This window comes from Gambusia affinis, linkage group LG20 (assembly GCF_019740435.1).
Source record: "Gambusia affinis linkage group LG20, SWU_Gaff_1.0, whole genome shotgun sequence".
Lineage (NCBI taxonomy): Eukaryota > Metazoa > Chordata > Actinopteri > Cyprinodontiformes > Poeciliidae > Gambusia > Gambusia affinis.
In genome coordinates this window covers 23,744,334-23,769,953 of record NC_057887.1, presented here as the reverse complement: position 1 = coordinate 23,769,953, position 25,620 = coordinate 23,744,334, and the positions used below count along the sequence as shown (strand labels likewise).

Sequence of the window (25,620 nt, the reverse complement as noted above, 5' to 3'; positions counted from 1 at the left end):
AAAAACTCAGAAACCTTTGAGCTGCAGAAATAATTGAACATTCAGACCTTCATCCTCCTGCATGAGGAGACACGGTGGTGGCAGCATCATGCCACTGAGGTCAGAACCCGCTCAGATTTCATCTGCAAAAACATCTTGAACTTTGACCCCAGAGAAACCGACTGCAGCTGCAGAGGGTGTGAACACTTTGGCAGAAAATCCCCTTCCAGGCCACCGTAGCTTTGACTTTCTATTGGTCGTCTCACAACGAAGCAAAACGGGTCACCAGAGGCTGCAGCACCAGAGGCTGCAGCACCAGAGGCTGCAGCACCAGAGGCTGCAGCACCAGAGGCTGCAGCACCAGAAGCTGCAGCACCAGAAGCTGCAGCACCAGAAGCTGCAGCACCAGAAGCTGCAGCACCAGAAGCTGCAGCACCAGAGGCTGCAGCACCAGAAGCTGCAGCACCAGAGGCTGCAGCACCAGAAGCTGCAGCACCAGAAGCTGCAGCACCAGAAGCTGCAGCACCAGAAGCTGCAGCACCAGAAGCTGCAGCACCAGAAGCTGCAGCACCAGAAGCTTCTCAGTCTCTGGTTTCTCATCAGGAGGAAGAAGCTGCCGTTTTCGGGTCGGCGTCTTTAGAACTACATTCAGTTGGCGAGCGGACCGCCATGTCTCCATGGCAACCAGGCGGCGCCGCCCCAGATATGCGGCGTTCACATTGGTTTGTTCTGAGGGGAAGCGGCGCCTCTCTAGTGCATAGTTCTGATCCAGATGGACGAGATGAGACGGGCGGTTCTAATGGGACCAAACTGAACCGGACCGGGTCGGAGAACCCAGAAGAACCTGCTGGCTCTGTCCGGGTCCAAACCGTATTTACAAGAACCTTCCTCCTCATCTTCATTTGGTTCCGGTAGAATCCTGACTTCAGGAAGTAGAAGCCTGTTTGGGTCAGCGGTTCTGGCCGGGTCAGTCGAAATGCAGCTGCATGTCGTGCGGCTCCAGGTACTCGGCGGGAAACCCGGCAGGCCCCGGGGGGGCGGGGCCGTCCAGCCACTCCATGCCGTCCAGGTTCGGGTCGAACAGCGCCAGGCCCAGCGCCGACCCGGCCGGGTCGGAGAAGGACAAGTCCGTGGTATCCATGGGAACGAACGGATCGGCCAGCTGGCTCCGCAGCTCCTCCATCAAGCCCCGGGTCCGCGGGTCCGACGCCGGCGCCGTCTCCGCCAGCGTCCGCTCCAAGAAGGCCTCCAGCTGGCCGTCCAGACCCGGCGGGTCCAGAACCGGCGGGCCCAGCTGGACCCGAGGCGGCGAGCGGGACAGCGCCGAGCCGACAGGAAGCGTAGAGATGCTCGCCGTCACCGGGTGAGTCTTAGTCAGAGCGCCGGCGGCGTCCTGAGGCAGGAAGGGAGGGATTTCTGAGAGGAGGAGAAGAAACGTCACCATGGAGACAATCCTCTCAAAGTTTATTCTTCATGAGTTTTATTTCTTGTAAACTGAAAGTTTGTCATTTTAATACATTTTATCTGAAAGTTTTCTGTTTTATTCATTTTTATATTTCACTATAACGTGAAATTTTCTCCATACAAAATAATTTACCTGAATTTCTGTCCAACTTCAGCTTCTAAACATTTCATATCATCCAGTTTAAAGTTTCGATTTTAACTCTAAACTTAAAATCAAAACTTTTTATATTCATTTAGTTCCACATTTAAATTTCCTCACCTCCACTTTCCACCAGGATGTCGAACAAATCATCCATGTGCTGGCTGGTTGCCGTGGGAACCTGAAAAAGACAACAACATTTATTCATCCACCAGACTGGAATAAACTGGTGTTTGCTCCAGAACCGGAACCAAGGAAGCGGACCCAGAGAGGTCAGAACCGCTCAGGCTGGGTTTGTGTGCAGTAAACATTTGAACAATAAAAACCATGAAAGTGAATTAAAACACATAAATGTCCAACATGTTTGTCCCGTGTGAAGACAGCGTCTTTCTCCGACCTGAACCGGGCCACCTGGGGGCCCCGGGCCACCTGGGGGCCCCGGGCCCCTCGATATAATATAGCAAAACCTGAAATCTCCAGAGTCCAGAAGAGCCGTTGTCATGGTGACCAGCGACGCAGTTTTTACCAGATTCTCCTAGTTAGCTGAGCAGAATCGGACCGGATCGGGTTCTGGAGGGACTGGATCATCACCAGCCGGATCTCTGGGTCCGTTACTAAACAATTACTTCAGATAACTGTCGTCCTTCCAAAGCGGGTCGGGTCAGCTTCAGAACCGGGTCGGACCTCACCTGGCCGGCGGCCTGCAGGCTGCGGCTCTGCTTCACGGCGTCTTCGTAGCGGGGCGGCTCTCTGATTGGCTGCAGGACGAAGGTCTGCTGCGGGGGGAGAGGCAGAGGAAAGCCGGGCCGGATCAGAACCAGAACCAGCAGCGGTTCTGACCCGGCAGTGGGCCGGCGGGTCGGTACCTTGCTCAGCAGGCCGTTGGACTCCTGGTGGTTGGGGGACGTGTGGGGAGAAGCTCTGCTCTCTGGAGAACGCTGCAGGAAGCGCTGAGGGTTGGGCTCGGTCCGGTTCTGGTTCCCCAGAGCGGCCGGGCCGCTGCACAGTGTCAGAGTCTGGAGGAGAAGGTTCCGTCAGAGACCGGTTCTAGGTCCATCATGGTTCTACTGGGCCGGAGCGGCTCAGACTGACCTGCAGCAGCGGCGGCTGCTGATTGGCTGAGACCTCCATGCTGGCGCTCTGCAGCTGAGGAAGAGGATTCTGGACCAGACCTGGACCGGAGGACGGCGCCGGGAGGACCGGCTGACAAACACAGGAGGTAACTTTACACAAAACCAGAACCAGAACTTCTCCATATCTAGTTACTTTACATATATAAATATATTTATCACAATAAACACGTGATCAATATCAATAGATAATATCACTGATGGAACGTTCAATAATTCACTGATCCAGAACCGCACAGCATTCTGGGAGATGTATGCAGAGAAAAGCCTTTAGCAGTCAGCTAGCTCCAACCAACTGACTCGCTCTCTGGTTGCCTAGCAACACCCTGGAACTGTTTCAGGTTCCTCACTTTACCTCATTAAAACAGAGAAAACTAAAAACTAACGACCAGTTTGGGAACCACGATTATTTATTAAAACACTCTTATTGGGAAATATTTATTTTCAAAAACCTAATGCTGTAGGTTATTAGTTTACATAAATGTCAGTAAAATATTTTCACAGGAATGTCACCATTTTGTTCACGCTGCAATGCATTCTGGGTAAATGAGGTGTAATGGTCCAACTGCCTGGTTCCTCCAGCCAAAACAGTGATGAGTAAAATTATTAAACCTTTTTAATTTGAACCGGAGCGCATTGCAACCGATCAGAACTAGAAATAACAAGAGGTGAAGATGAGGAGGAGCAAACAGAGGAAGAGGAAGAGTTGGCTGCAGCAGCTGCTGCAGCTGGGTGAAACAGAATTTCCTTACTGACATCAAGATGCTGCTTGTTTTCAATAACTTCTTTACATAAAACGTTGAACACATAAGGACAATAACAAGGCAGAGTTTGAAGTGTCTCATTTGCATTTAAAGAGACGGCGCCAAAACGAGTGGCTCTCAGGTCAGGGGTCAAAGTGGAGCTAAAATAACCCGAAATTCAGACCGAAGCATCACAGCTCAGCTTTAACTAGACCACCATTGATGATTTTAATGTGAGAAAGAAGAATTTAAAATCAGGATGCGTGTCCTTTCAGCGGCTTTAAGGTCGCTAACACGCTACAGCGCTCCCACCTGCAGGCTGATGGCGGCGCTGTTCGGTAACGAGACCGGGACGAAGATCTGGGTAGTGGTCTGGCCCGTTGCGGTCAGCAGCGTCTGCGGCTGACCCAGAACCCCGGCAGGGTGGCTGATGAAGAACTGCTGCAGGCCGGGGGCCGAGGGCTGGCCCTGGGGGACCGCCGGGGGGCCGGCCCGGTTCTGGATCTGGGCGATGATCTGGGTTTGGGTCTGGAGCTGCAGCGGCTTCCCGGCAGACACCGTCACGTCCTCCAGCTTCACCACCTGGGGGCTCAGGACGGCGGCGCCGGAGGAGCAGCTGGACAGAACCGGGCCCTCCATCTTCACGGCGCTGGAGCTCAGAACCGGGTCGGCCTGGCCCCTCTTCTCCACCTCCAGCTGCATCTTGAGCTCCTCCACCAGCCGCTGCTCCCTCTCCAGCTTCCTCATCAGATCCTCGATCTGCCGCTGCTTCTCATGCAGCCGCCGGTCCCGCTCCTCCGGCCGGGGCGAACCGGAACCAGAACCCGGCTGGGCTTCGGCCTCAGACATGCTGACGTCCGTCTGCAGAGCGGCCGGGTCCGAGGGGATGGGTGAGTTAGGCGGGGTGGAGCACATCCTCTCCGGCGCCGCCTGCTGGACTGGAAGAACGACAGCAGGCGCGGCGGCGGAGACCTCCATAGGCACGGAGGAGGCGGCAGTGGATGTGGGAACGCCGGGCGGAGCCGGCAGGGAGGAGTTCTCCTGGAACGGCTTCAGTCTCTCTATCAGGTCCGTTTTGGTTCCGGAAACCGGCAGACCGCGCAGCTTCAGCTCCAGCTTCAGCTCGGCCACCTGGAAACAGAAATATTCACACCCTGAAAACTTCCCAGCTGCAGCAGCTCAGGTCGACGTTTACTGGATCACCGTTAGTCCAGGTGTGATGAGATAAAATATAATATCTTGTTTTGAATCCATTTCCTTGTTTATAATTCAAAACTAATGAACCTTGTACAGAACACTGGAAAAACAAACAACCAAACAGAAATCAAGTAAATTATGTTTATTAATCATCAGAATGGAAATTTTGGAGCTAATTTTAATTTATCATGGGATTAATTGAGTCATTGTTTATTGCGACAGATTAAGTGGATTAATAATTCACTGAATAAAATCTGAAAGGTTTTCTTCACTGTAAAACAACTAAAACTCAGTTTTCAACTTCTAAACTATAAATAAGTTTTTTTATGTTTTAGCTTAAACTAGTTAATGACACAGTTTAAACACCTTTAAAGATTTTATTATTTCATTCCAGGAACCTTCGTCTTCATACGTTTCTGGTACGCCCTTAAATCCGACGCACAGCTACATCTGCTGACAACAGCGACAGAAGCTGCTTCTCTGGTCCATCTGGGGTTAATTTCTGAGCTTTGTAGTGTTCATGTTGTGCTAACAGCAGTTAGCCTAGCACTGAAGCTTTGCTAGCCTAAAACAGCAGCTAATGCCAATGTTAGCGTCCAAAGTCCAGAAATATCTCCAATGTTCAGATCTGATATTTATCCAATAATTTAGTAGAAAAAATGAGTTTGAATTGAAAAAGTTGCTTATTTTGTTTTCGACTAAAATACAATTAATTTCAGACCTAAAATGAACTGGATTAAAGGTGCTAGCTGTTTCCCAACAGTAATTTAATCTAAACCATCCCATAATATCTCTGGTTGAATGTTTGTTCATTCAACATTTGCTTCACAGTTCAGCTCCATTTTGTTTAAATAAATCATTTTGTGTCTAATGTGAGTAAATCTGGTAAAACTAGAAGAGGGATGAATCTTTCTGCAGGTGTTTGGATACCTTCATCTCGTCCAGGTTGGCAGGCAGGACTCCCGGCTTGCGATTGGCCAGGAGGTTGTTGGGTCGCGGCGGAGCGGGAGGCTGCGGGGGGCCGGTGGGCAGAGACACTACGATGGAGGCGGGGAGGGCGCCGACGCCGCTGCTCTGACTCTCCGCCACCGGCCTGCAGCAAGAGGAGATTATTTATTATTTATGTTCCATATCACTGGATCAGAACAATACAAAGAATCTGAACCAGGAGCCACGTCAACATTACGACAACTAGCACTGCTCCAAGGGTTCCACATTTCAGTAGGATGGAAAAATATTTAATTAAAATATTATCATCCTCATTATTTTTACAACAGGAGAAAAAAGGAAGTAGGTTAGCTATGCTAGCTTGACTATGATAACTTTAACATGTTGCTGCAGTTTGGTGTGTTTTGGTTCAGTTAGCACTAAAATATCACACACACACACACACACACACACACACACACACACACACACACACACACACACACACACACACAGAGCTTTTAGAGTCAAATTAAATTTGATTGAATGAGAGAGATGGTGTGTGTGTGTGTGTGTGTGTGTGTGTGTGGTCCCCTACTTGAGCGTCGTCGGCAGGATGGTTTGGTAGTTGTAGTGCTGCTGCTGCTGCTGCTGCTGACTGAGGATCTGCAGCTGCAGGAAGAGCTGCTGCTGCTGCAGCAGGCGGGCGTATGACGAGTCCATGGGCGGCTCGCCGGCGTCCTGCTTCTGGTCCGGTGGGACGTACTGGTGGTACTTCAGCTTCTTCACACGAGACTTGGCCTCTTTGCCCTTCTTGCTGCGGCTCTTCTCAGACAGACTTTTCTGTTGGCTTTGCTGGAATTTAATCAGAAAAGAAAGTGAATAAACTGACGTGGAACAAGTTTCACACCAAACGTTCCTAAAGTGTTAATAATAATAATAATAATAATAACATATTGTTCTAGGCAGTGTAATAACAATGTTATTTAATAAAAAAGTAAAGAGTAGACCAGTGAACACAGCAGACTATCACCATGACGACGCTGTGCTGCTCCGTCACAATCCTATAAAAACAACTTGAAGTTTATGATGATTTCACTGTAAAACACAAAACTGCAGCAGGTATTTGTCTATTTCTAATGCATATATATTACTACACTGAAAATAAAACTAATTTAAGTAACTTTTTAGAAAGAAACTGGAGCTTTTTAGAGTCAATACTTAATTAATATTGATTTTTAAAAAGTATTAGTTTCATTGACAGATTATTCTCTTCATATAGATGAAATAATCTGACAGATGAATTTTTATCAACATTCCAAGAATTATTGACTGAAAATAACCTTTATTGTGAGCAGTTTTGTATTATTTTCAGTGTAATAAGAAATTTTCATCAGAAACTAGACAACAATACCTGGTGGGGTTTTGTGTTTTTACAGTGAGCTCATCATAAGTCATATTTCAAACCTGTACAGTGATCTGATTGGCTGTCCTCGCTCCAGGTGCGTTTGTTTTGAGTCAGGGGAGCCGGAGCGTCGTTCTCACCTTGACCAGAGTCGGCCCCGGTTTGGAAGCAGCCGGCGCGGCGGTGGGCGGGGCATGCTGGACAGGTGGACAGGTGAGCGGCTGCTCATTGGCTGAGGCCGGCTTTGGGAAGTCTGTGCTAGGAAGAGGCTGAAGCAGCAGAAAAGGAGTTGAAATACAAGTGAGAGTAAATCCTCCTGAAACCAGCAGGGGGCGCTCCGTCTCTGACCTGCAGCATGGCGATGGCAGGCAGCACTGCGGGCGCCGGGCCTGGGGGCGGGGTTTCCAGGACTCTGCTCTCTCCAGGTGAGGGGGCGGAGCCCTGAGACTCCTGGCTGGCCGGTTGCTCTGGAGACACGGCGTCGTAGCAACCGTCCTCCTCCAGAACCTTGGGGTAGTTGACCTGGCCCACTGTGGGTCAGCAGCAGAGCCGTCAGTTTGGGCCGCGCCCAGTGGGCGTCCCGGCGGCGGCGGCGGCTCACCTATGATGGCCTCCTTGAGGCTGGACGCCACCGGCAGGATGTTCTTCTCCACCAGCTCCATGGGGCCGGGCCGCTGGGCGATCTTCTCGTTCAGGTTGTCGGCCAGCCGCGCCCGCTTCAGCTTCATCTGGGTTGCCTGCAGCGACGGCTCCGCCCCCGTCTCTGCAGGGGGAGGAGCCAAAACGTCACGCACTCAGAAAAACAGCAACGCATCACACGGCTTTAAATAAACAAAGATGGAGGACAGCAGCACCTTGCAGGATGTGCATCCGGACCAACTCGGCGCGCTCCGGCCGGCTGCGGATCTTATGCTTCAGGAAGTTCTCCGTCTGGAAACGAGCCAGGATGTCAGCAAATCATCTGATGAATCCATTACTGGAATAATGACCAACTCATTTAGTAATCGACTTTTAACTGGAGCATAAAGAAGATAAAATGGCTGAAAGAACAAACGAGTCCAAATGAAGCCAAAACTGAACAGAAACGTTTAAGATAAAAATCTTCTTCTGTAAATCTGTTCAACCAGAACAGATTCTGGAAAATCTCCCACTAATCACATTTAGCCGTTCAATAATGAATCAATAATAATCTCCAGATCAGTTCTGCTCTGAATGCCGGGGAATCTTTGGCTTCAAACTTTATTACATTTTGGGCAAGAAATGTTTTCTATTCCAATAAAGGAATTGATTTATTATTGACATCTTTTAATCTATTTATAATATTGGATAAAAAGACTCAAGTGGTTAAATGGCCCCATTAATCATCACAATAATTGATTACTAACAAGACATAATATTAGACAAACTTATGAGCTCAGCTGTAATAATTATTAAAATTAGTAAACCCTCTAATAAAAGATGCAGATCTTAAGAAGGTTTTCTTTAAAATGCATCTAAAACACAGAAATAACTTCATAGTTATACTATTATCAATAATGACCAATAATTTATCTCCATTCATTTCAGCCATGAAAGTAAAAGCAGAATTTCCCTAAAGAGATTTTATCATCTCTAGTTTAATGTAACACAAACTGTCGATAATAAAATGTTTCTGTTTCTGAGGCTTTCTATCAGCGGCGGCCATATTGGATAGAGAACTCAGCGTTTCCATGGTTTCGTTCTGAGCAGAAATCAGCAGCGTTCAGGAGGCGGTGTGGACGTTTCCTCACCCTGGCTCGCTCCAGGCTGCGGATCTGGCCGTGGAACGCTGCCGGACTCTTCAGAGCTGCGACACAAACACAGAGTTCAGTTCTCCTCGTCGTCCTGCGGCAGCCGGCCTGGAACACGTTTACCGACTCGGACCTGAGCGGGCGGCGGCGGCGTTACTCACGCGGCATGATGCCCTGGTCCACCAGCTGCTCCCGGGTCCGCCGCTGCTGCAGCCGCAGCTGCAGGACTGCAAGGAGAGCAGAGACGCATCATGAAGCAGCAACCGCGGAACGACACGGGCAACAGGAAGCTGACGCTCAGAGCGAGAGCAAACGGTAACCATGGAAACGCATCACCGCAGGCCAGACGCCGCTCTGACCTCACCACAGGTCCACGGGTCAACCGACAGCCGCTTCCAGACCACAAACCAGGGGTGTTCAAAGCTCGGCCCTCAATCAGAACCCAACAATAATCTGAACCTGGTTTGGAAGTTCAGGCAGAAAATTTAACATCAATGTTTCAAAATAACAAAAGACAGATATTAAAATAAAAAATGTAAGGTGCAACAGAACTAACTCATAAAAAACAGTTTTACTAAAATAAGGTTAGGGGCGTTGTGGTGCTGCAGGGTTCAGGCCTCAGTCCTCCACGCCGCCGCAGGTTCGATTCCCGGCCATGTCTCCCTGTTCTTTCTTTACCTCCTTTCCTGTCAATTCACGATCAAATAAAGGCCAGTAGAGCCAATAAACCTTAAAACAAACGTTTCAAAATAAAGCAGGAGTGAGACGGAAAGAAAACGTAGAGAAACATCAACCTGAAAAGAAGCAGAACTACGACAAGGAAACGGGCCGCCGAGCTCAGCTCACACATTAACACGGGGCCTAGTCAAAGTATGCAGGGCAACGTTTTCCCAACAGACTTCCTGTCGGCGGAAACGATCTGCTGCTGCTCCACAAACACATCGTGACCTTTGACCCGGAGAGAGGGATGACCTCACAGATCCAGAATGACAAACAACGTCTGGCCCAAACGTGGAAAAACACGAGCAACTGAGGGGCAACTGAGGGGCAACAGAGGGGCAACAGAGGGGTGTAATGGGAAATGATAAAACGTTCTCCTCACCCCTCCTGGTCGTCTGCATATCTCGTCAGCAGACTGGTCCAGCTGCTCTCTCACAGACCTCTGCAGGGTCGTACAGCAGCAGGAGCTCCTTGATCCTGGAGACTTTCTAAATGTTTCCCCCCAACCCAGAATTTATCGGCCCCTTTAGCACCAAAGAACGACCCCCTGTCCTTAACTACAGACGAATGGCCAGACCATCTGTGTTGGTTCATCACAATCAGGGATTCACATCTCTAGTCCAATCAAGTCTCTCTTCTCTGACCAGAACCTGTAAAAGGATCATAACGGGGCAACAGAGAGGTACCGGCACAGTAACTCGACTTCAGGAGGAACAGCCGTCTGTCCACAGACATATCTGGTGGGATTTCCTGTGGTTGCTGCCCCTCCCCACCCTGTTGCTGCTCCATCCTGACTCCATGCTGAAGGCACAGCGATGCGAACGGCACTGCAGCCACCAGAGACAGAAACTCTCCTCATGCGGTTCAAATCCCTGCTGACTCAATGACCAGAGACTTTAAGCAACACTAAAAACCTCTAAACAACGAGAAGGAAAATATGGTGGAAGAAAAAATTATTTCAGATCCTACAATTAAAACAATTAGAAATGTTAATGAGGCCCCACCACTATTACTTTGACTTTTCCTCCAATCAGCACATCAGGTTGCTGTGAGAATGTGAGACTTTGAGCTGCTTCCTTTCACTGCTGCAATGTCCAATAAAACCACAGACAGGCAGAAACATCCTGATCTGGTGGATCAGAAACCAAGAACTGGAGCAGAAATTGCATCCACAAGTTAAAATGTTTCTTTCTTTATCTGGTTTTATTTGTCTGAAGTGATTTCCTTCACATGTGATGAATGCCAGGCCGACTGGCTCTCCTTTTAAGACTCTCTCTGCTTTTAAATCTCTGGGTAGGTTGCCTGTCTGCTAGGTCTCTCTGCTGCCTCTCAGCACACCATTTTTCCTGACTTCCTAATATTGGTGCGCTCTCTCTGTCGTTCAGCTGAATTAATCTGTTCTTTCCTTTACATTTTTTCTTTCTACATATTTTTCAGCTACAGTCATGGAAATTAATGCGACCACAACGAGCCACACGGTCCAGCGCAATTTAAAAGAAAAGCTGCTTTTTTTTTTTAAACACAGAGATGATGGTTTCAGATCTCGGAGGCCAGAGGCTCAGCGGCATGAGCGCATGTTACCATTTGCTATTTTTAAACACATTACAACTGATCTGCTAAAACACAAAACCTTATCAGACATTTCTGTTTTTAAAGGTTTTGTTGGCTCCAGTGACCTTTATCTGAAAATAGTTTGACAGGAAACAGGGTAATGAGAGAGGGAAGACATGCACCAAATGTCGCCAGGCCGGGATTCGAACCTGTGACCACTGTCACAAGGACTAAGGCCTCAATATGTGGGTCATGCTTTGCCCCTGCACCACCACAGCACCCCTATATTTCTGTTTCTACTGCAAACATCTTAGTGCAGTAGTAATAAGACTTTAAAATAACTTCACAGTGAAAGAAAGGAGTTTATTTTGAGTCAGTAAATCCTTAATAGTGATAAAAGAGCAGATTATTTCACTTATAAGGAGAAAATGTTATAAGTGAAAAATAATCAGTGTAACTAGACGTTTTTAAAATCAATATTAAGGAATAATTAAGATAAGATAATTTATAAGTCTCCTGTAGGAGAAATCAGTCTAGGAAGCAGGAGCAAAAACGGCAGAACAACAATAAGAACCGGACAGATAGCCATGAATAAAAACAGAAAAATACAGAAAAATGTCAGATCGGCAGCACAGCCACATAAACATTTCCATTCACATCGTCTGGGCCTCCTGCTACTCTGAAAACAACTGACTGAAAACTGAAAACAAGCTCTAGTAACTTGTTGAAAAGTTTCCTGTAAGTTAGTTTTGTCTTATTCTAAGTGTGTTAAAAACGAGGCAGAGATGTTTGGCACAGTTTTGTGTTTTTGCAGTGAAGGATCCAGAACAAACATTACAGATCAGACATGAAACACAGAAAGTTCTGATCCAGAAGCTGCACTGCGGATTTTAATCTCTATGAAAATAAATAATCTGACAGGAAGGTTTGAGCGGAGCGGCGGTTTTTAACAGGATGATCCCTCAGCAGGAGAAACGCTCCACAAGTCAAACTAACCCAGGAGCCCGAGTCCAGAGCCGCTGGTTTCCATGGTTTCAGGAGGATTTAATGAGCGTCGTCGTTTCTGCTGACAGCAGCAGAGGAGCCGCCAACATGGCGACACATCAGCACCTGTGTGGCCACCGGCGCCGCAGAGAGAGGCTCTCTGCTGGGAAACTACCACTCACACTTTCCACTGGTGGGACGCTGCCAGTCTGCCTCAGAGAACTGGGAGAACTGGGATTAAACTGGCCAATCAGGAGTCTGACAAGGCTAATGATGATGATGGCCTTGTATAAAGCCAAGATGGCTGCTGGAGGAGACGTTAGGTCAACATGCAGCCAATTGTTTTCAGAAATAATAACAATATTTTATAGGAATAAACTCAATCAGATTCAGAAACGTTTTGTCCAAATAAACCCAAACGACATTCTGTTTTTCAACTTTCTCCTCGCGATATTCTGACTTTATGCTCGGCGGCGGCAGCGTTGTCACTGCGGCAGAACGTGTTCTCACCGTTCTTGCGCTCGTTGAGCGGCGGCAGGCTCTGCGTGGGCTGCAGCGACAGCTCCTCCATCTCGTGGGTCACCGCCTCGCTCTGTGGGCTCGGCACCAGCAGGCTGGATATCCCACAATCCCCCTCTGCTGCCAGCTGCCGCCGGGATGCCCAGGGCTCCATCCTGCCTCAGGAGGGGGGCGGCCGGGGAGAGAGAGCGGTCTGGGTCACCGGCCCTTTAAGCAAGGCAGCCTGCAGGGAGAAGACGTGTCAACAGGAAGTAGAAACTGTTTGGAGGGAAGCAGCTTGATGTTCCTGTTGGCCTCAAAGTAACTTTTATAAAAAAAACATTTTTTACACATTTATTAAATGTGACTCCATGTTGTTATGGTTTTATATAAAACAGATGATCTGAACAGATCGATCTCTGAGCTGCTGCTGCCTGAAGAAATGAACAAAATTAACCAGAGTCAGGGGGCGGGGCTTAGCGCATAACAACTCTAAGCCCCGCCCCTTATCCCTGATTGGTTGACGACGAACTTTTCAGTTTAGATTTTGGTGTCAACGGTTGGTGGATTAAATGAAACTCAGAAGATCTGATTTTATTTTTAGTGACCAAGTTGATAAACTATCATTCAGTCCCATGTTTTCAGTTTGTGTATTTTTATTCATTTATTTGGTTTTTCTTTTGCATTATTATCTTTTGCAAATAAAGTTAAAATTATTGTTTTATTTATCATAATGCACAGGTCTTCATATTTTTTCTTAAGTATTGAAATTATGATACTGTGACTAAATGTTTTACAAAATTACTTCAATGGGAATCAATAAAGATACAATGAAAAATAAAGCAGATATTAGCATCAGAGGCATCAGGAAGGAAGTTAAAGGTGTGAAAACAGAGAGCAGGAGGCGGAGCCACAAATAACCTGAAATATTTGGAGAATAACTGTTTGTTACTCGGGGGCAGACGATGACATCATGGTGACAACGGAAACTTTAAGAATAGAAACTGGTCAGGTTTCTTCCTGCCTCTGGCTGCAGAAACAGGAAGACGAACAATCAGTCACAGATTAAAACAAACTGGCTCTGATTCAGATGAACGTCTGTCCTGGACGGAAAAGTCAAACACCAGAAGAAGAAAACAGATCAAACTGAGCTTCCATCAGGCGGCGACCGCATCGCCCTAAAGAGGTCCACTGAGCGGCTGTTCAGGAATATTCAAATGAAATGTTGCTGCTGCTGCTGGCGTTTGAAGAGGAGCAGGGAAGAAAAGCCATGATGATGATGATGATGATGATGAAGCAGCACTTGGAAACGCCAGGAGAAGCCAGTGAACACAGAGCTGCAGCAGGGGCTGATGGGAAAGCTTCAATCAGCACACAGCTGACGCATTCTAATGAGCATAACGACTAAAAATTCAGTTAATGTTGGAAAAATAAAAGTTTACGTTAAAGTTACGATCACACGCAGGAAAACGCGACTCGAATCCGACTTTTCACCCAAAACAAAAACCCTGAGCTGAGCTGACGGTTTTCATCAGACTGTTACTCAACACAGAGCGTCTTCAGTCAGGGGTTTCTGCAGCGCCGCTGCAACACTGACCTCTACAGGACACCAGCCACACCGCCTCTTTGTGATGGGCGTTACGGTTAATTTCTCAAAGTATTTTTGAGCTGAACAGCTTGCGGTAAATATTTTATGTTCAAACCATTTCTAACTTTTAATTTTTTGGTAGTTTTTCTAACATTTGATCCATTAATCATTAATGATTTAGTCTTTAGTCTGAAGTGGGTCTGGTACCGGTCCAGGGCGTCGTCACGCCCACAGGTCTGTATTCAAACCACTGATTCATATCTGGTTCAATAACAACATCCAAACTCCAGTGAGCAGGATTCATAATCATTCATAACATTATTCCAGTCATGCTGAGAGCATCAAGACTGGATGAACTGGTCCAATCACATGAGCTTCTCCTCTCATCCATTCATCACGTTCTGATTACCTGAAACCACACAGCAAAAAACAAGCTTCTATTTTAGAACTGGATCTCCTGCTAGAGGAAATGAAACATTTATTTTGAAAGGAATAAAATGTGTCTTTTTAAGATGGTCAAACTTAAGAAAGAAATGATTCAATGATATTTGGCTTAACCAGCAAATTTGGAGAAAAGGACGTTCAATGATCAGATGGGAAGAATTTCAGAAGCAAAACAAAAGGAGGGAAAGAAATGAAGGGAGAGATCGGCGGCCATGTTGGATGGATGGATGTCAGCAGGATGAGTGGAGGAGAGCGGCGGATCCAGATGGCAGCGCAACATGTTGCTCTGACATCATCACTGCTCCCTAAAAGAAATGCGCTGCGGCTTCTTCTCAGACACAAACCAGCAGCAGAATTGGAAGAGGAAGAGGAAGAAGAAGAAGAAGAAGAGGAAGAAGAAGAGGAAGAAGAAGAAGAAGAAGAGGAAGAAGAAGAGGAAGAAGAATGCCTCAATGAGCTCACACCTGTAGGGAAGGTGTGAGCAACACGGCGCTGCTGCAGCAGCTGCAGCAGCAACACTTCATCATCATTCCTTCACCCTGGGTGTGTTTGATGTTTCAGAGCGAAGCCTGAGGCCACGCCCACACCACCCAGGGCCACGCCCACACCACCCAGGGCCACGCCCACACCACCCAGGGCCACGCCCACACCACCACCAATCATCATCAGAGACGGTCATAAATCTACGTCACCTGATCTGATCAACGTCACAAAAACAGAGAAGATGTGGCTGATTGATTATTACTTTACTCATTGATCGGCACATTCTGCAGAATTGTTACTTAAGCTTCAGTAACGCTATTTAAAGATGCAAATAAGTTAAAAATCCAATTTCTTTTTATAATGAGAAATTCAACATTTTATTTATTTTGTTTCAATAACAGCACTCCTTTAGTGAATGATGAATCTGCAACTAAAAAATTATTCTAACATGAGAAAAACTGATCATCAATAAATACAGAGCAGAACTGATCAGTTATTGATTAACTAATAACAATAATTGATTAACTAATCAATAACTGGATGAAAAGTGATTAATATGAGATTATTTTACAGAACTTGAACCAGGAGAAACTAAAACTGAACTAGAGGAGATCTGAGAACAGATTTACAGCTAAATTATTTTTTCATCTTAAATTCTAAATGTTTATATTTTTTGTAAAGTTTTGGCTTCAATTCTGCTCTGAATAAGTTTTATTTTCAGGTGCTCTATTGTCCAGTTAATGATTAATGGATTACTGAAGTAATTTTATTTTTACCCGGTTATTTGTCTCGTTTCGTTTGGAGCGGTCCAGTCAAATCTTTGAGGGAGTCCCAGATTAGGGTGATGGTGCGGAGTCCTGTAAAAAGATGGCCAATGATGATTTCTGATGATGACTGAGGAGTTTCATTATTTTAAATGTTTATTTGCATCTGTGAATAAAAACAAATGATTCGGTTTTAGAAGGGGAAATCCTCCTCCTGTCAGAAACAGGGAATGTAAATAGAAATCTGAATAATGTGGGTCCTGACTGTGTATGTAAAGTGTTGAGATTAAAGCTGAACAAGATCGTAATTCAGCTCAGAGTGTGTCTGTTTCCTCTCCCACGGCCTAATCAAAGCTCGCTCTAATTCAGCAAAACGAAAGAGGTTTCACACACAAAAACAAAAATCCCTGAAAATTAATCTCAGATGGAGAAACAGAAAACTGGACTCCATGGCAACGACAGATCAATATTTTATAATCATGATTTCAGAAAGACCGGGTTCAAAACGAGGAAATGAGAGCAATAACAGACAGGCGTCTCCACAACAGCAACAAAGGGAAGGAGGTCAAAGGTCAGCTCCACTACAAACAGGCCTGGATGAGAGGAATGCCAGAGATAAAGACCCGGAAAGAAAGAATCAACAAACCGCCGACACATTCAGATTAATAATCACTCAGAAATAAAAACACACGGCATGTGAAGAGGAAGAATGTTCAAATCTGTGGATTTAAATAATCTATTATCTGTGAGGCAGGAGAACAGCTCTGGAGATGCTAAGCTGATCATAGGAAGCAGAGATAAAGCAGAAATGTCCTACTTAAAGCTCAGACTGAACCTTTATCTGGTAGAAAATCACAGTTCAAACTGGGAGACACTAAAACTGAAAAATACATTTAAATTTTATTCATAATATTAAAAATCTGGCCTTTTCCAGGAGAATCAAGGTGCCTCAGCTCATTTCCTCAACAACAGCCTTCAGTGTGGAAGTTTAAGCCGAGGAACGCTAGCTGTTAGCATCATCAGTGATGCGAGAAACAGGATGATTTTCAATGGAGGCAGTCGCCTGTTGACCTACAATTAGACTTTAATATTTATACTTTCTGAGGCTTTCTATTAATTTTAACCAGATATTTAAAAAGATTCACCTACTGCATGATGCCACTTCCTGCTTGATACATTAAAGCGCATTTTATTATTTACGTGGAGCATACTGAAGACTGTTTCATATGAGGAGGAGAAACTTTTTCACACAATTTGTTAGCTTAGCATACAGTCCAAACCTCTGGAGAACAAACCAGCCACCTGACAACCAGGTGAGGTTTCTCTGAGCTGAGTGACATCACCGTGGGACCGCTGGTGGGAGTGGGATAAGCTAGCATTGGCTAGCTACTTTAAACCTGACAGGTGAGACTCGAACCGCCAGGTGTCAAAGGTAAAGTGAGAACTGTCAATTCCAGAAAAACATCCCACGGTAGTGAGCCCACTCTCCCACGCGGGTAGTTTCTCCCCACGCTCGACTCCCGTCATGCAGTGTCACATCCCGACCCGTTCCCCAACAACAACCTCCTCTGGTTAGCTCCAGTTAGCCACTCAGGCTAGCAGGCTAAAAACAAGCCTGAACCGGCCCGGCTGGTGGGCTCTTACCGAACTCTGTCGACTCGAAAGCAGAACCCATCCGAGCCGTGGATCAGGACATGTCCATCGGGCTGGAGCAGATTTCTCTTTTCCTGCCTTCTCAATACGAGGCTAAAGTTTATTTCGCGGAGTAAAATGGCTGCGCCTCGTCTGGCTCCGGGATGCAGTGACGTCAAGACGTTGGAGGGAGGGAAGAGCGCGTGGCCTCCTCATATGGATTCAAAGTCCGCAGGGATTCATACTTAGGAAAATAAAACTAAGGTTATTTAAACACACGGTTCGGCAAAAGAAGACTTAAAGAAAAACGTCATAATCAAATTTAACTAAAATACAGGCGCGGCCGTAATTAGACAGGGATCGGAACAAAAATGTAAAACGTAAAAGCTGTTTTACTTCAACTGTTAAACAAGAAAAACCAAAAAGTAACCATCCAAGAAATTATGGGAGTAAAAAGTATTTGATAAAACAAATCAAGCATTCAGTAACTGATCCTATTTAAAGACAATGTCATCAGACAAAACAAAAATGTAAAATTATGTGCAAATGTTGGTTTTTAAAGACAAAAAAACCCCCCAAAAAACTCAGACATGAAAAACTTTAACCAATAATAAAAAAAGGATTAGTTACAGCAGGTAATATTTAAAGAATATTTGGTTGTGGTGTCTATTTTTTTACTTTTGATCTTAAGATTTTATAATTTTTCTTCATTTCATTCTATATTTTTAAAAAATGACAAAAGATTAATTCATCTTATTATTTTCAAGATGAGCATAAAATTTGAAAATTAAAATTATTGGTTTGTGACATTTTAAATAGTAACAGCCTTTAAATAGTTACAGCCTTTATTCCAGGGTTCCAAGCTTTAATAAAAAATAAATAAAAACATAATTTTAAGTAATTTCTCATATAAAAAGTTCAACAGGAGTCCATTTTATTCTACAATAATTTCAATTTCTTTCTATAAAATATAAAACCTCTGTCATGATGTCAGTTTGTGTTTCTGCGCAGCAGCTGGAACATCTGCAGTGTTGTGCAGGAACTCGTGCAGCATCCTGGCGTTGTTGGCGTTCCCCAGAGCGGCTGCCAGCTCGTCGCGGCTCCGCCCCGCCAGCTCCGCCAGGCTGCCGGCGCTTCTCACCAGCGCCCGGTAGTTCTTGGCATTGACGCCCGGCATCTTCATCAGGAAGTCGTACGGCCCGGGGTTGTAGAGGTCTGCCGACTCGCCGGTGGCGTCGGACTCGGCAGTGACGGCCTGGGCGGCGGCGGCGTCCGGCTCGGCCCGGCCCAGCTTCAGCTCTTGGAAGAGCTCGGCGGTGGCGTGCGGCGATGGGCACCACAGGATCCGGAGGCGGGGGAAGTGCAGCGTGAGCAACGTGAGCTTGGAGGAAACGTCGGCGGAGGAGATTTCGCTGCGGAAGTCGGAGCGGGCCGTCAGGGAGAACGGCTTGGCCGGGTCGAACTCGATCAGCAGCAGCGGCTTCCGGTAGCAGCGCGTCATGGCGAGGCACTGAGCGTAGAGCCGGCCGCTCTGCAGCGAGCCGATCAGGTCGCTCACGCTCTTCCGCTCCACACAGATGTCGGGCGTCAGGATGTAGTCGCCCACCTGCAGCGTGACGGGTTCGATGTCCAGGCCGCGGCGGTGCAGCAGCGCCGGCAGCTCGCTGCGGAACTCCCGCATGTCCACGATGACCCTGGAGGGCGCGGCGCCCGGCTCCTGGCCCCCTGCAGGCCAGGCAGGAAGGACAGCCTTCATTTTTACACATTTACTGAAACTGTCACCAGGCTGACAGGTAATCCATTTCTACCAGTGCTAACAACCAGTCAGAGCCAGGAGGCGGGTCTTAGCGCTGTCAATCATAGCCCTGCTTGCTTCTACACTGAAGTTGGCATAGCATGTTGTGAATGCTAAGGCTAGTTAGCATGACCACTGATGATGCTGTGATAAATGTTTAAAGTTCCAAAATTAGTAGATTTAGCAGTGAATACATGAGGATGATTAACAGCACTAAGCCCCGCCTCCTGGCTCTGATTGGTTGTTTAGCTCAGTGAGGAGGTTGATCTTTTCACAGATTAATGAATATTTCTAAAAGTGAAACTGCAGCGTTCAGATTAACAGAAAGGTTGAACCTCCATGCTGCTGACTAAAAAAACATTTCTGCTTCTGTTTTGACCATGAAAATGTTGCAGTTTGTAGTTTCACAGTGAGGCATGCCGAGCTGACGGAACCAAACGGACCTGCTCTCCTGCTGTTGGTGGCGCTGTTGGCCGGCTCTAAACTCCTGGATAAGTCCAGGTTGGTGTTCTCTCGCCCCTCTCTCTCCTCTGGGATCACCATGGTAGCTTTTTCTCTGCATAGATATACACAGACAGCGAGTAGACATACAGACTCAGCCAGGCGGTGAGGTCAAAGGTCAGTTCTTGGGCCCGGTTCTGACCTGATCAGAAGCTCGAAGGCCTTCTTCTCATGGGACAGCGCCGTGAGGTACCTCTGCTCCTCGGTGGAGCCGCCGTAGATCAGGAAGTAGACGCGCAGCGGCTTCCCGGGCCGGCCGGCTCTGTGGATCTCCAGCTGGCGGACGAAGCTGAGCTCGGCATCATACAGAACCACGAAGGCGGGCTGGACCTCCTGCAGAACCCGGGTCAGGCTGTGCGGGTCGGAGCAGCCCCTCAGAGGGTGGATGACTGTCAGCGGCTCCTTCAGGACGCCGTAGTAGGAGTCAGACGACAGGTTCAGGTTCAGCTGCTCCTCCTCTTCCTCCATCAGGTGATCTTCATCATCATCGCCGTCCCGCTCCTCCTCTTCCTCGTCCTTCCTCATCATCTGGGTCAGCGTCAGAGAAGCTCGGCTTTTCCCCGTCTTGGTGCTTCGTTTCTGCGCCGGTTCTTTCCCCTTCCCTCCTTTCTTCAATCCGCCTTTCCCCTTTTTCAGTGAGTCTGGGTCAAAGGTCGCGGCTGCAGCAGCAGAATCCCGTTTCCCGACGGTCCGGGCGTAAAGCCGGTTCAGCAGCCAATCAGAGCCGTGCTTGATGAACTGCTGCAGCTGCGCGCAGGTCCGGTCGTCACTGGCGCAGATCAGAACCCGACCTGCAGGCGCAGAGACAGACTTCCTGTTTTAACAGGAAGGAGTATTCACAGCCCTTCCACCGGGCGCACTGACTGGAACGGCACAGAAAGCTCCAGCTGCTGGTTCTGTTCACTGAGTCCAGTTTGTGAAACTTTATGGAAATGCAGCAGCAGGTTCTGAAAATAACATCCTCCGGGTGCCAACATACAGAATAAAATATCTTTATTTTTATTATCCTAACAGCAAAAGATTTTTCTAGTTCCACTGGCAGATTATTTAGAACCAAACATTTGAAATAATCTGCTAACTAGAGTCTTTTCATCAATATGAAGGATTACTGACTGAAACGGCTCCTCTATCCTACTGAAAAGTTTTATCTTCTTTTAAGTTTACTAAAATATTTCCATGAAAAACTAAACCAAAAACTCCCTGAACATCTGTGGGAATATTTCCAGAAATAATTCTACATTTGAGACAAAATCTTTATCATTATTATCCATGACCTGTAGAGATTATTTAATGAAAGTTAATCCAGATTATTTAATGAAAATTAATCCAGATTATTTAATGAAAGTTAATCCAGGTGAATTGCCATCAGCAGCTCTCACCTGGTTCCTGCTGAGTGTTCTGGTTCTCCTTCTTGATCTCATCCAGAACCTCAGTCAGAACCTCCCACTTTGGACTCTTCTCCAGCACCAGGTCCCGCTTGACCTCTGGAACACGCTGACCTTCAGAAAATCAAACAGGAAGTGTTCGTCTCGGACAGGAAGTGTTCGTCTCGGACAGGAAGTTTTACCTTTGTGATTCTCGGCGGTCAGTTTGGGTTTCTTCCCGCCCTCGGGGCAGCGGTACACTCGGCTCCTGGCGTTGACAAACATGGCGGTGCTGCAGTCCAGGAAGAGCCAGCCTGACGGAACCGAAGGAGAAAATCGGAGCAGCGAAACGTTCAGCGACTCACATGAAACCTGCCGAGTGTTTCTGGGATTTAAGCAGCTGAACGTTTTTGCATCTTATTACAGATCCTCAGTATTATTTAGGTCTGAACTTTGACTAGGACATTCTAACCGATTAGTTTTATTTGATGATTTAATAAAAATATAAATCATCAAATACATCATAACAATGATCATAAGGCAGCTTCTCATTTATTTGTGCTGATTGTTTTTTTCCTAGATGCCTTTTGTTTAGTAAAAGCAGATCTATGTTTATAGTTCTAGTTACTCCAAAGCAGAAATGTTAATAAGCCAGAATCTAGTTTTTGTATCTCTTTATGTGAATTATCTGTAATAAATCTGGTCCTGCGTTCCAGAACGGAGGTTTAAATTAACTGAACTGGTTCAGAATTATCAAATAAATTTGTAATTCAGGACATTTATGTTGAAAAATAGAAATGTTAATTCATCTGCTTTTCTGTATCGGATTGGTATCAGCCGATACTAAAACCTCAGATATTGGTATCGGAAGAAGTGGATCAGTGCGTTTTTAGCTGATTTAGTTTGTCTGACCTGAGTTGGAGCCGAAGGTCTTCTGGCTGGAGCGCAGCGACTCCAGCAGGTTGAGGAAGGTGACGCAGTCGTACTGGGTGAGGTAGAGGAGCAGAACCCGGAGGACCTTCAGGTCCTGGACCAGCGCCTTGGTCTTGGCTCCCAGCTGGTGCCACAGCGGGTCCAGGTAGTGACGGATCGTCTGGAGACGAAGGAGCAGACCATGAAGGAACGTGGAGGCGGCTGAGCAGGAGAAACAAGCTTCGCTCCTCCGCAGGAACCTTCTCAAAGGCGTTCCCCAGCGCGTTCTCCAGCGACAGCTCCTCGGCCTCCAGGCTGGGGTTGTAGCGCTTCAGCTCCTTCAGGCAGGCGCTCATGATGTCCAGGATGGAGCTCTGGATGGCCCTCATGGCCGGCGTCAGCGACACATGCAGCTCCACCACCTCCGGCTTGTGTCTGTCCAGCGCTGCGTTCACAGACGCCTGGAATCTGAGAACATTTTATTGGAAGGTGAGCATAAGACTGACATGAACTAAACACAAAAATAACACTGTGATAAGCCTGAAGGAGTCTTTATGAATGACTGTCATCATGAAGTGTCATACGGTAAATAATAACACTTTTAATCAGAGTTTTAGTGTAAGTTTGCCTTAAAAGTGTCATTATTTATCAAATGACTTCATGAAGACTCCTTCATGTTGATGTCAGTCTTCTGCTCTCCCCTTCAGATGAACTGTTGTGTTTGTTGTACCTGGGCCACAGGTAAAGCTTCTTGACAAACAGGTTCCTCATGACCCGCTCCACCTGGCAGAAACCCGAGCAGAAGGAAGTGGCCTTGTCAGTGAAGGCTTTGATGAAGCCGGTCTTATTCTTCTGCCTGAACAGACGAAGGATGAACGCCTCCTGACACGACTCCATGATCTTATGAGCCCGATACACCAGGATGCCTGTGAAAACATGAATAAATTCATGTAATATTAATGTAATAATTTCATCTGATGGTCCTGAAGAAACATTTCCTCATTTATCTGCAGGATTTTACCAGAAAAATGATGATAAATGAAGAATTATAGCTTTTATTTTATTTGTTTTAAAAAACAATTAAACTAAACTCTGAGCTTATTTTATTCTTTTATTCCAGAAACAATTATTTTTACTAGTGTAACTTTATTTGTAAAGCTCATTTTACAGGTCCGAAATTATAAATATTTCATAAGATAAAAGATAAAAACCTGAAAGATAAAAACAAAACAGCAAACATGTGGCATAAAGTCTCTCAAATAACGTAATATATTGATTATTACTGGTTTGATCATTTAAATTAATATTTTGGTTGTTATTAAAAGAATAAGCTGTTAAACTCCAGAGCTGGTTATTAGTCAGGCTATCTCCTCATGTAGCAGCAGCTTGTTAACAGTGTTACTTGGATTAGGCCGATTCATGTCTGTAGTCAAATGTAGACGCCTTTTTTCAGCCAGCTGGCTGCCAGTGTGCAACAATTCAATTCAAAAATACTTATTAATCCCAAAGGGAAATAAAATGTTGCTGTAACTCATTATTCAGATTCTTCAGAGTTATTGTTGGCGCCCTGTTAGCAGGGATTTTATCCAGACGAAAAGTTTGATAAAAATGTTAAATGTAAAGTGAACTGATTGAAATAAAACCAGCAGTTCTGCTACAGGACCAGTAACTTCCATTGGTCGGTCTCTGACCTGAGATGAGGTGGGCGGGGATGCGGTCGGTGAGGAAGTCCACCACTAGGATCCTGCTGGTGACGAACAGAACCCCCCCTCCGGTGTAAACGCCGTAGCGCTCGGCGCTCTGGACGTCGCTGGTCACCGTCCTGGGCAGGTGGGTCACGCCCTCCACCCGCAGCTGCTCCCTGAAATACTCCTGAGGAGCAGAAGGACAGTCACCGGTCGGGTCGAAACCCAAAGGTCACGTAAAGGTGAAACCTGAAGGTCCAGAACCAGATGACACTGAACACAGAGAACTGAAGTCAAATAATGACGTGTAAATCAGCGATGCAGAGAAACCGTTTATTTAACACGTTTTACTTCTACTTTAGTAATATTATTAGAAAGTATCTCCACTTCTACTTGAGTAAAATTTCTGACTCCTCTACCAACCTGGGGTTCTGGTATCTGACCCAAAATGCACCAGACACGTTGCTTCATGGTTTATCTGCTGACGTTCATTCAAAGCATATTTGTTATCTGTGTCACCTGAAGATTAAACTAATGGACTGTAAATCATATCAGTTATCACTTTGGAAAGCGTTATGTTAAAATAAATTAGATTTGGAAGTGTCTGTTTCTCACACCTAATTTTGTTGTCATTTGTAAGCTACTTTTAAGTTATGCTAGAATGCACAATTTATTTGTGTATATATACAGAATATATATTTCAAATGCACAGTAGATGCAAACAGATGTTTTATTTATCTATTAAACATTATAAATGTTGTTTACCATCGTATGTATTGTTTCAGTGACCGTTTTGCAACCTCAGCTGCTACAGAATTCATCAGAAAATAAAGTTAAACATTTTATCTCCATAAAGTAACAGCAGGGCTTCCCTTAGATAGTAAACGACCACTAGTAACAGCTCTACTAGCCATCATTAGCCGGCAGCTGTCGCCATGGTGATTTCGGACCTAAATCACCATAGCAACCGGACAGTACCGAGTGGTTCCGGTGCTAAACGAACCGCCTCCGAACCTGTTCGGCTGTGGTTGTGTTGAGCAGCAGGACCAGGCTCCCCTCCTCGGAGTAAACCCGCATGAACTGCAGCAGGATGCGGTCTATCCCCAGCCCCTCCGCCGCCACCAGCAGCCCGTCCGACTCGAAGAGACCCAGAAACATCTCGGTTTCGAAGTCCAGCAGCGGACCCGCCATCTTGGAAATCCGTTTAAAGCCTTAAAACGTGACAGCCGCTGCTTCACAGCTGCTCATTGTTTAGAAACAACACACTTCCGGTAACAACAAGAGAGCAACGCGAGACTTCCGCTGAGTTTGGCGGTCAAGATCGAGACCGCCATCTTGTGACAGTAAAGATTATAGTGTTTTTTTGTTTGTTTTTTTAACCACGAATTTATAGTATTGATTTTAAAAATCTAAAACTGAATGTAGCAGAGATAGGATAAATAAAACTAGCAGTGGGATGTAATTACCTCCGGTTAGGCAAAAATGTATATTGTACAAAAGATGTATGTATTATTATTGTCCTTTGAATAATATTCCCCTGTTCTAACAAAAATATTCACAACCTGCTCTAGGTATTAGCTTAATTAGTTTTACATAATAAAAAATCTTACTTGAAAACCAGTTTCTTCCACCTGTACTTGTTATTGTGTTCACATTCTATATTTTTATTAGATTTTTTATTTTAGACTTTAAAATACCAGATATATTTTGCTGTCTGATGACATTTTTAAATATTAGATACAATCAGTTGTTTAGTCCTGAAGCATCAAAGTCATTCTATTCTCTGCATCGGAGCTTCATATTTAAACTGCACTACTGTAGATGTTTCAGCGATAAAAGGAAACAATAAGTAGGTATCAGATCGAGGTAATGTTGAGGAAACAAGCAGCCTCACCTGGACAGGCGTGACCAGAGCAGACCAAACCAAACCGATGGGAACAAAACCC

General features: G+C 46.0%; 2 protein-coding genes across 4 annotated transcripts; both read right to left on the bottom strand.

Moving 5' to 3' along the window:
* Positions 1-937: 937 nt before the first annotated feature.
* On the bottom strand, positions 938-17,630 carry mrtfba (myocardin related transcription factor Ba). Of its 2 annotated transcripts, none has more exons than XM_044102181.1 (16): positions 17,430-17,630; positions 12,519-12,750; positions 8,915-8,980; positions 8,754-8,809; positions 7,839-7,914; positions 7,586-7,747; positions 7,333-7,514; positions 7,125-7,253; positions 6,178-6,434; positions 5,583-5,745; positions 3,768-4,586; positions 2,675-2,785; positions 2,449-2,598; positions 2,272-2,358; positions 1,703-1,763; positions 938-1,395 (listed from the first exon to the last, which is right to left on the bottom strand). In XM_044102181.1, the coding sequence occupies exons 2-16, from the start codon at positions 12,679-12,681 to the stop codon at positions 947-949; spliced, it is 2,931 nt and encodes a 976-aa protein (XP_043958116.1). In that variant the 5' UTR covers positions 12,682-12,750; positions 17,430-17,630; the 3' UTR covers positions 938-946. The 2 variants fall into 2 exon arrangements, with proteins under 2 accessions (XP_043958116.1, XP_043958117.1); XM_044102182.1 differs by having other exon boundaries at positions 2,272-2,355; positions 17,430-17,596.
* A 699-nt stretch (positions 17,631-18,329) lies between these two features.
* ercc4 (excision repair cross-complementation group 4) lies at positions 18,330-24,966 on the bottom strand. 2 transcript variants are annotated; one of them, XM_044102183.1, is made up of 10 exons: positions 24,689-24,966; positions 23,681-23,861; positions 22,720-22,915; positions 22,250-22,457; positions 21,990-22,170; positions 21,281-21,391; positions 21,093-21,212; positions 19,856-20,504; positions 19,656-19,768; positions 18,330-19,142 (listed from the first exon to the last, which is right to left on the bottom strand). In XM_044102183.1, exons 1-10 carry the CDS (start codon positions 24,863-24,865, stop codon positions 18,400-18,402), a joined length of 2,679 nt encoding a protein of 892 aa, XP_043958118.1. In that variant the 5' UTR covers positions 24,866-24,966; the 3' UTR covers positions 18,330-18,399. The 2 variants fall into 2 exon arrangements, with proteins under 2 accessions (XP_043958118.1, XP_043958119.1); XM_044102184.1 differs by having other exon boundaries at positions 19,907-20,504; positions 24,689-24,918.
* Positions 24,967-25,620: the final 654 nt, after the last annotated feature.

Coding starts and splice junctions, on each gene's coding strand:
- ercc4 (XM_044102183.1), bottom strand. CDS start 24,865: ATGGCGGGTCCGCTGCTGGACTTCGAAACCGAGATGTTTCTGGGTCTC. Junction 23,862..24,688: donor ACACAACCACAGCCGAACAG/GTTCGGAGGCGG, acceptor TCTGCTCCTCAG/GAGTATTTCAGGGAGCAGCT. Junction 19,769..19,855: donor GCCTTCGAGCTTCTGATCAG/GTCAGAACCGGG, acceptor ATATCTATGCAG/AGAAAAAGCTACCATGGTGA.
- mrtfba (XM_044102181.1), bottom strand. CDS start 12,681: ATGGAGCCCTGGGCATCCCGGCGGCAGCTGGCAGCAGAGGGGGATTGT. Junction 8,981..12,518: donor GCTCAACGAGCGCAAGAACG/GTGAGAACACGT, acceptor CTCTCCTTGCAG/TCCTGCAGCTGCGGCTGCAG. Junction 1,764..2,271: donor GCCTGCAGGCCGCCGGCCAG/GTGAGGTCCGAC, acceptor TGTCTTTTTCAG/GTTCCCACGGCAACCAGCCA.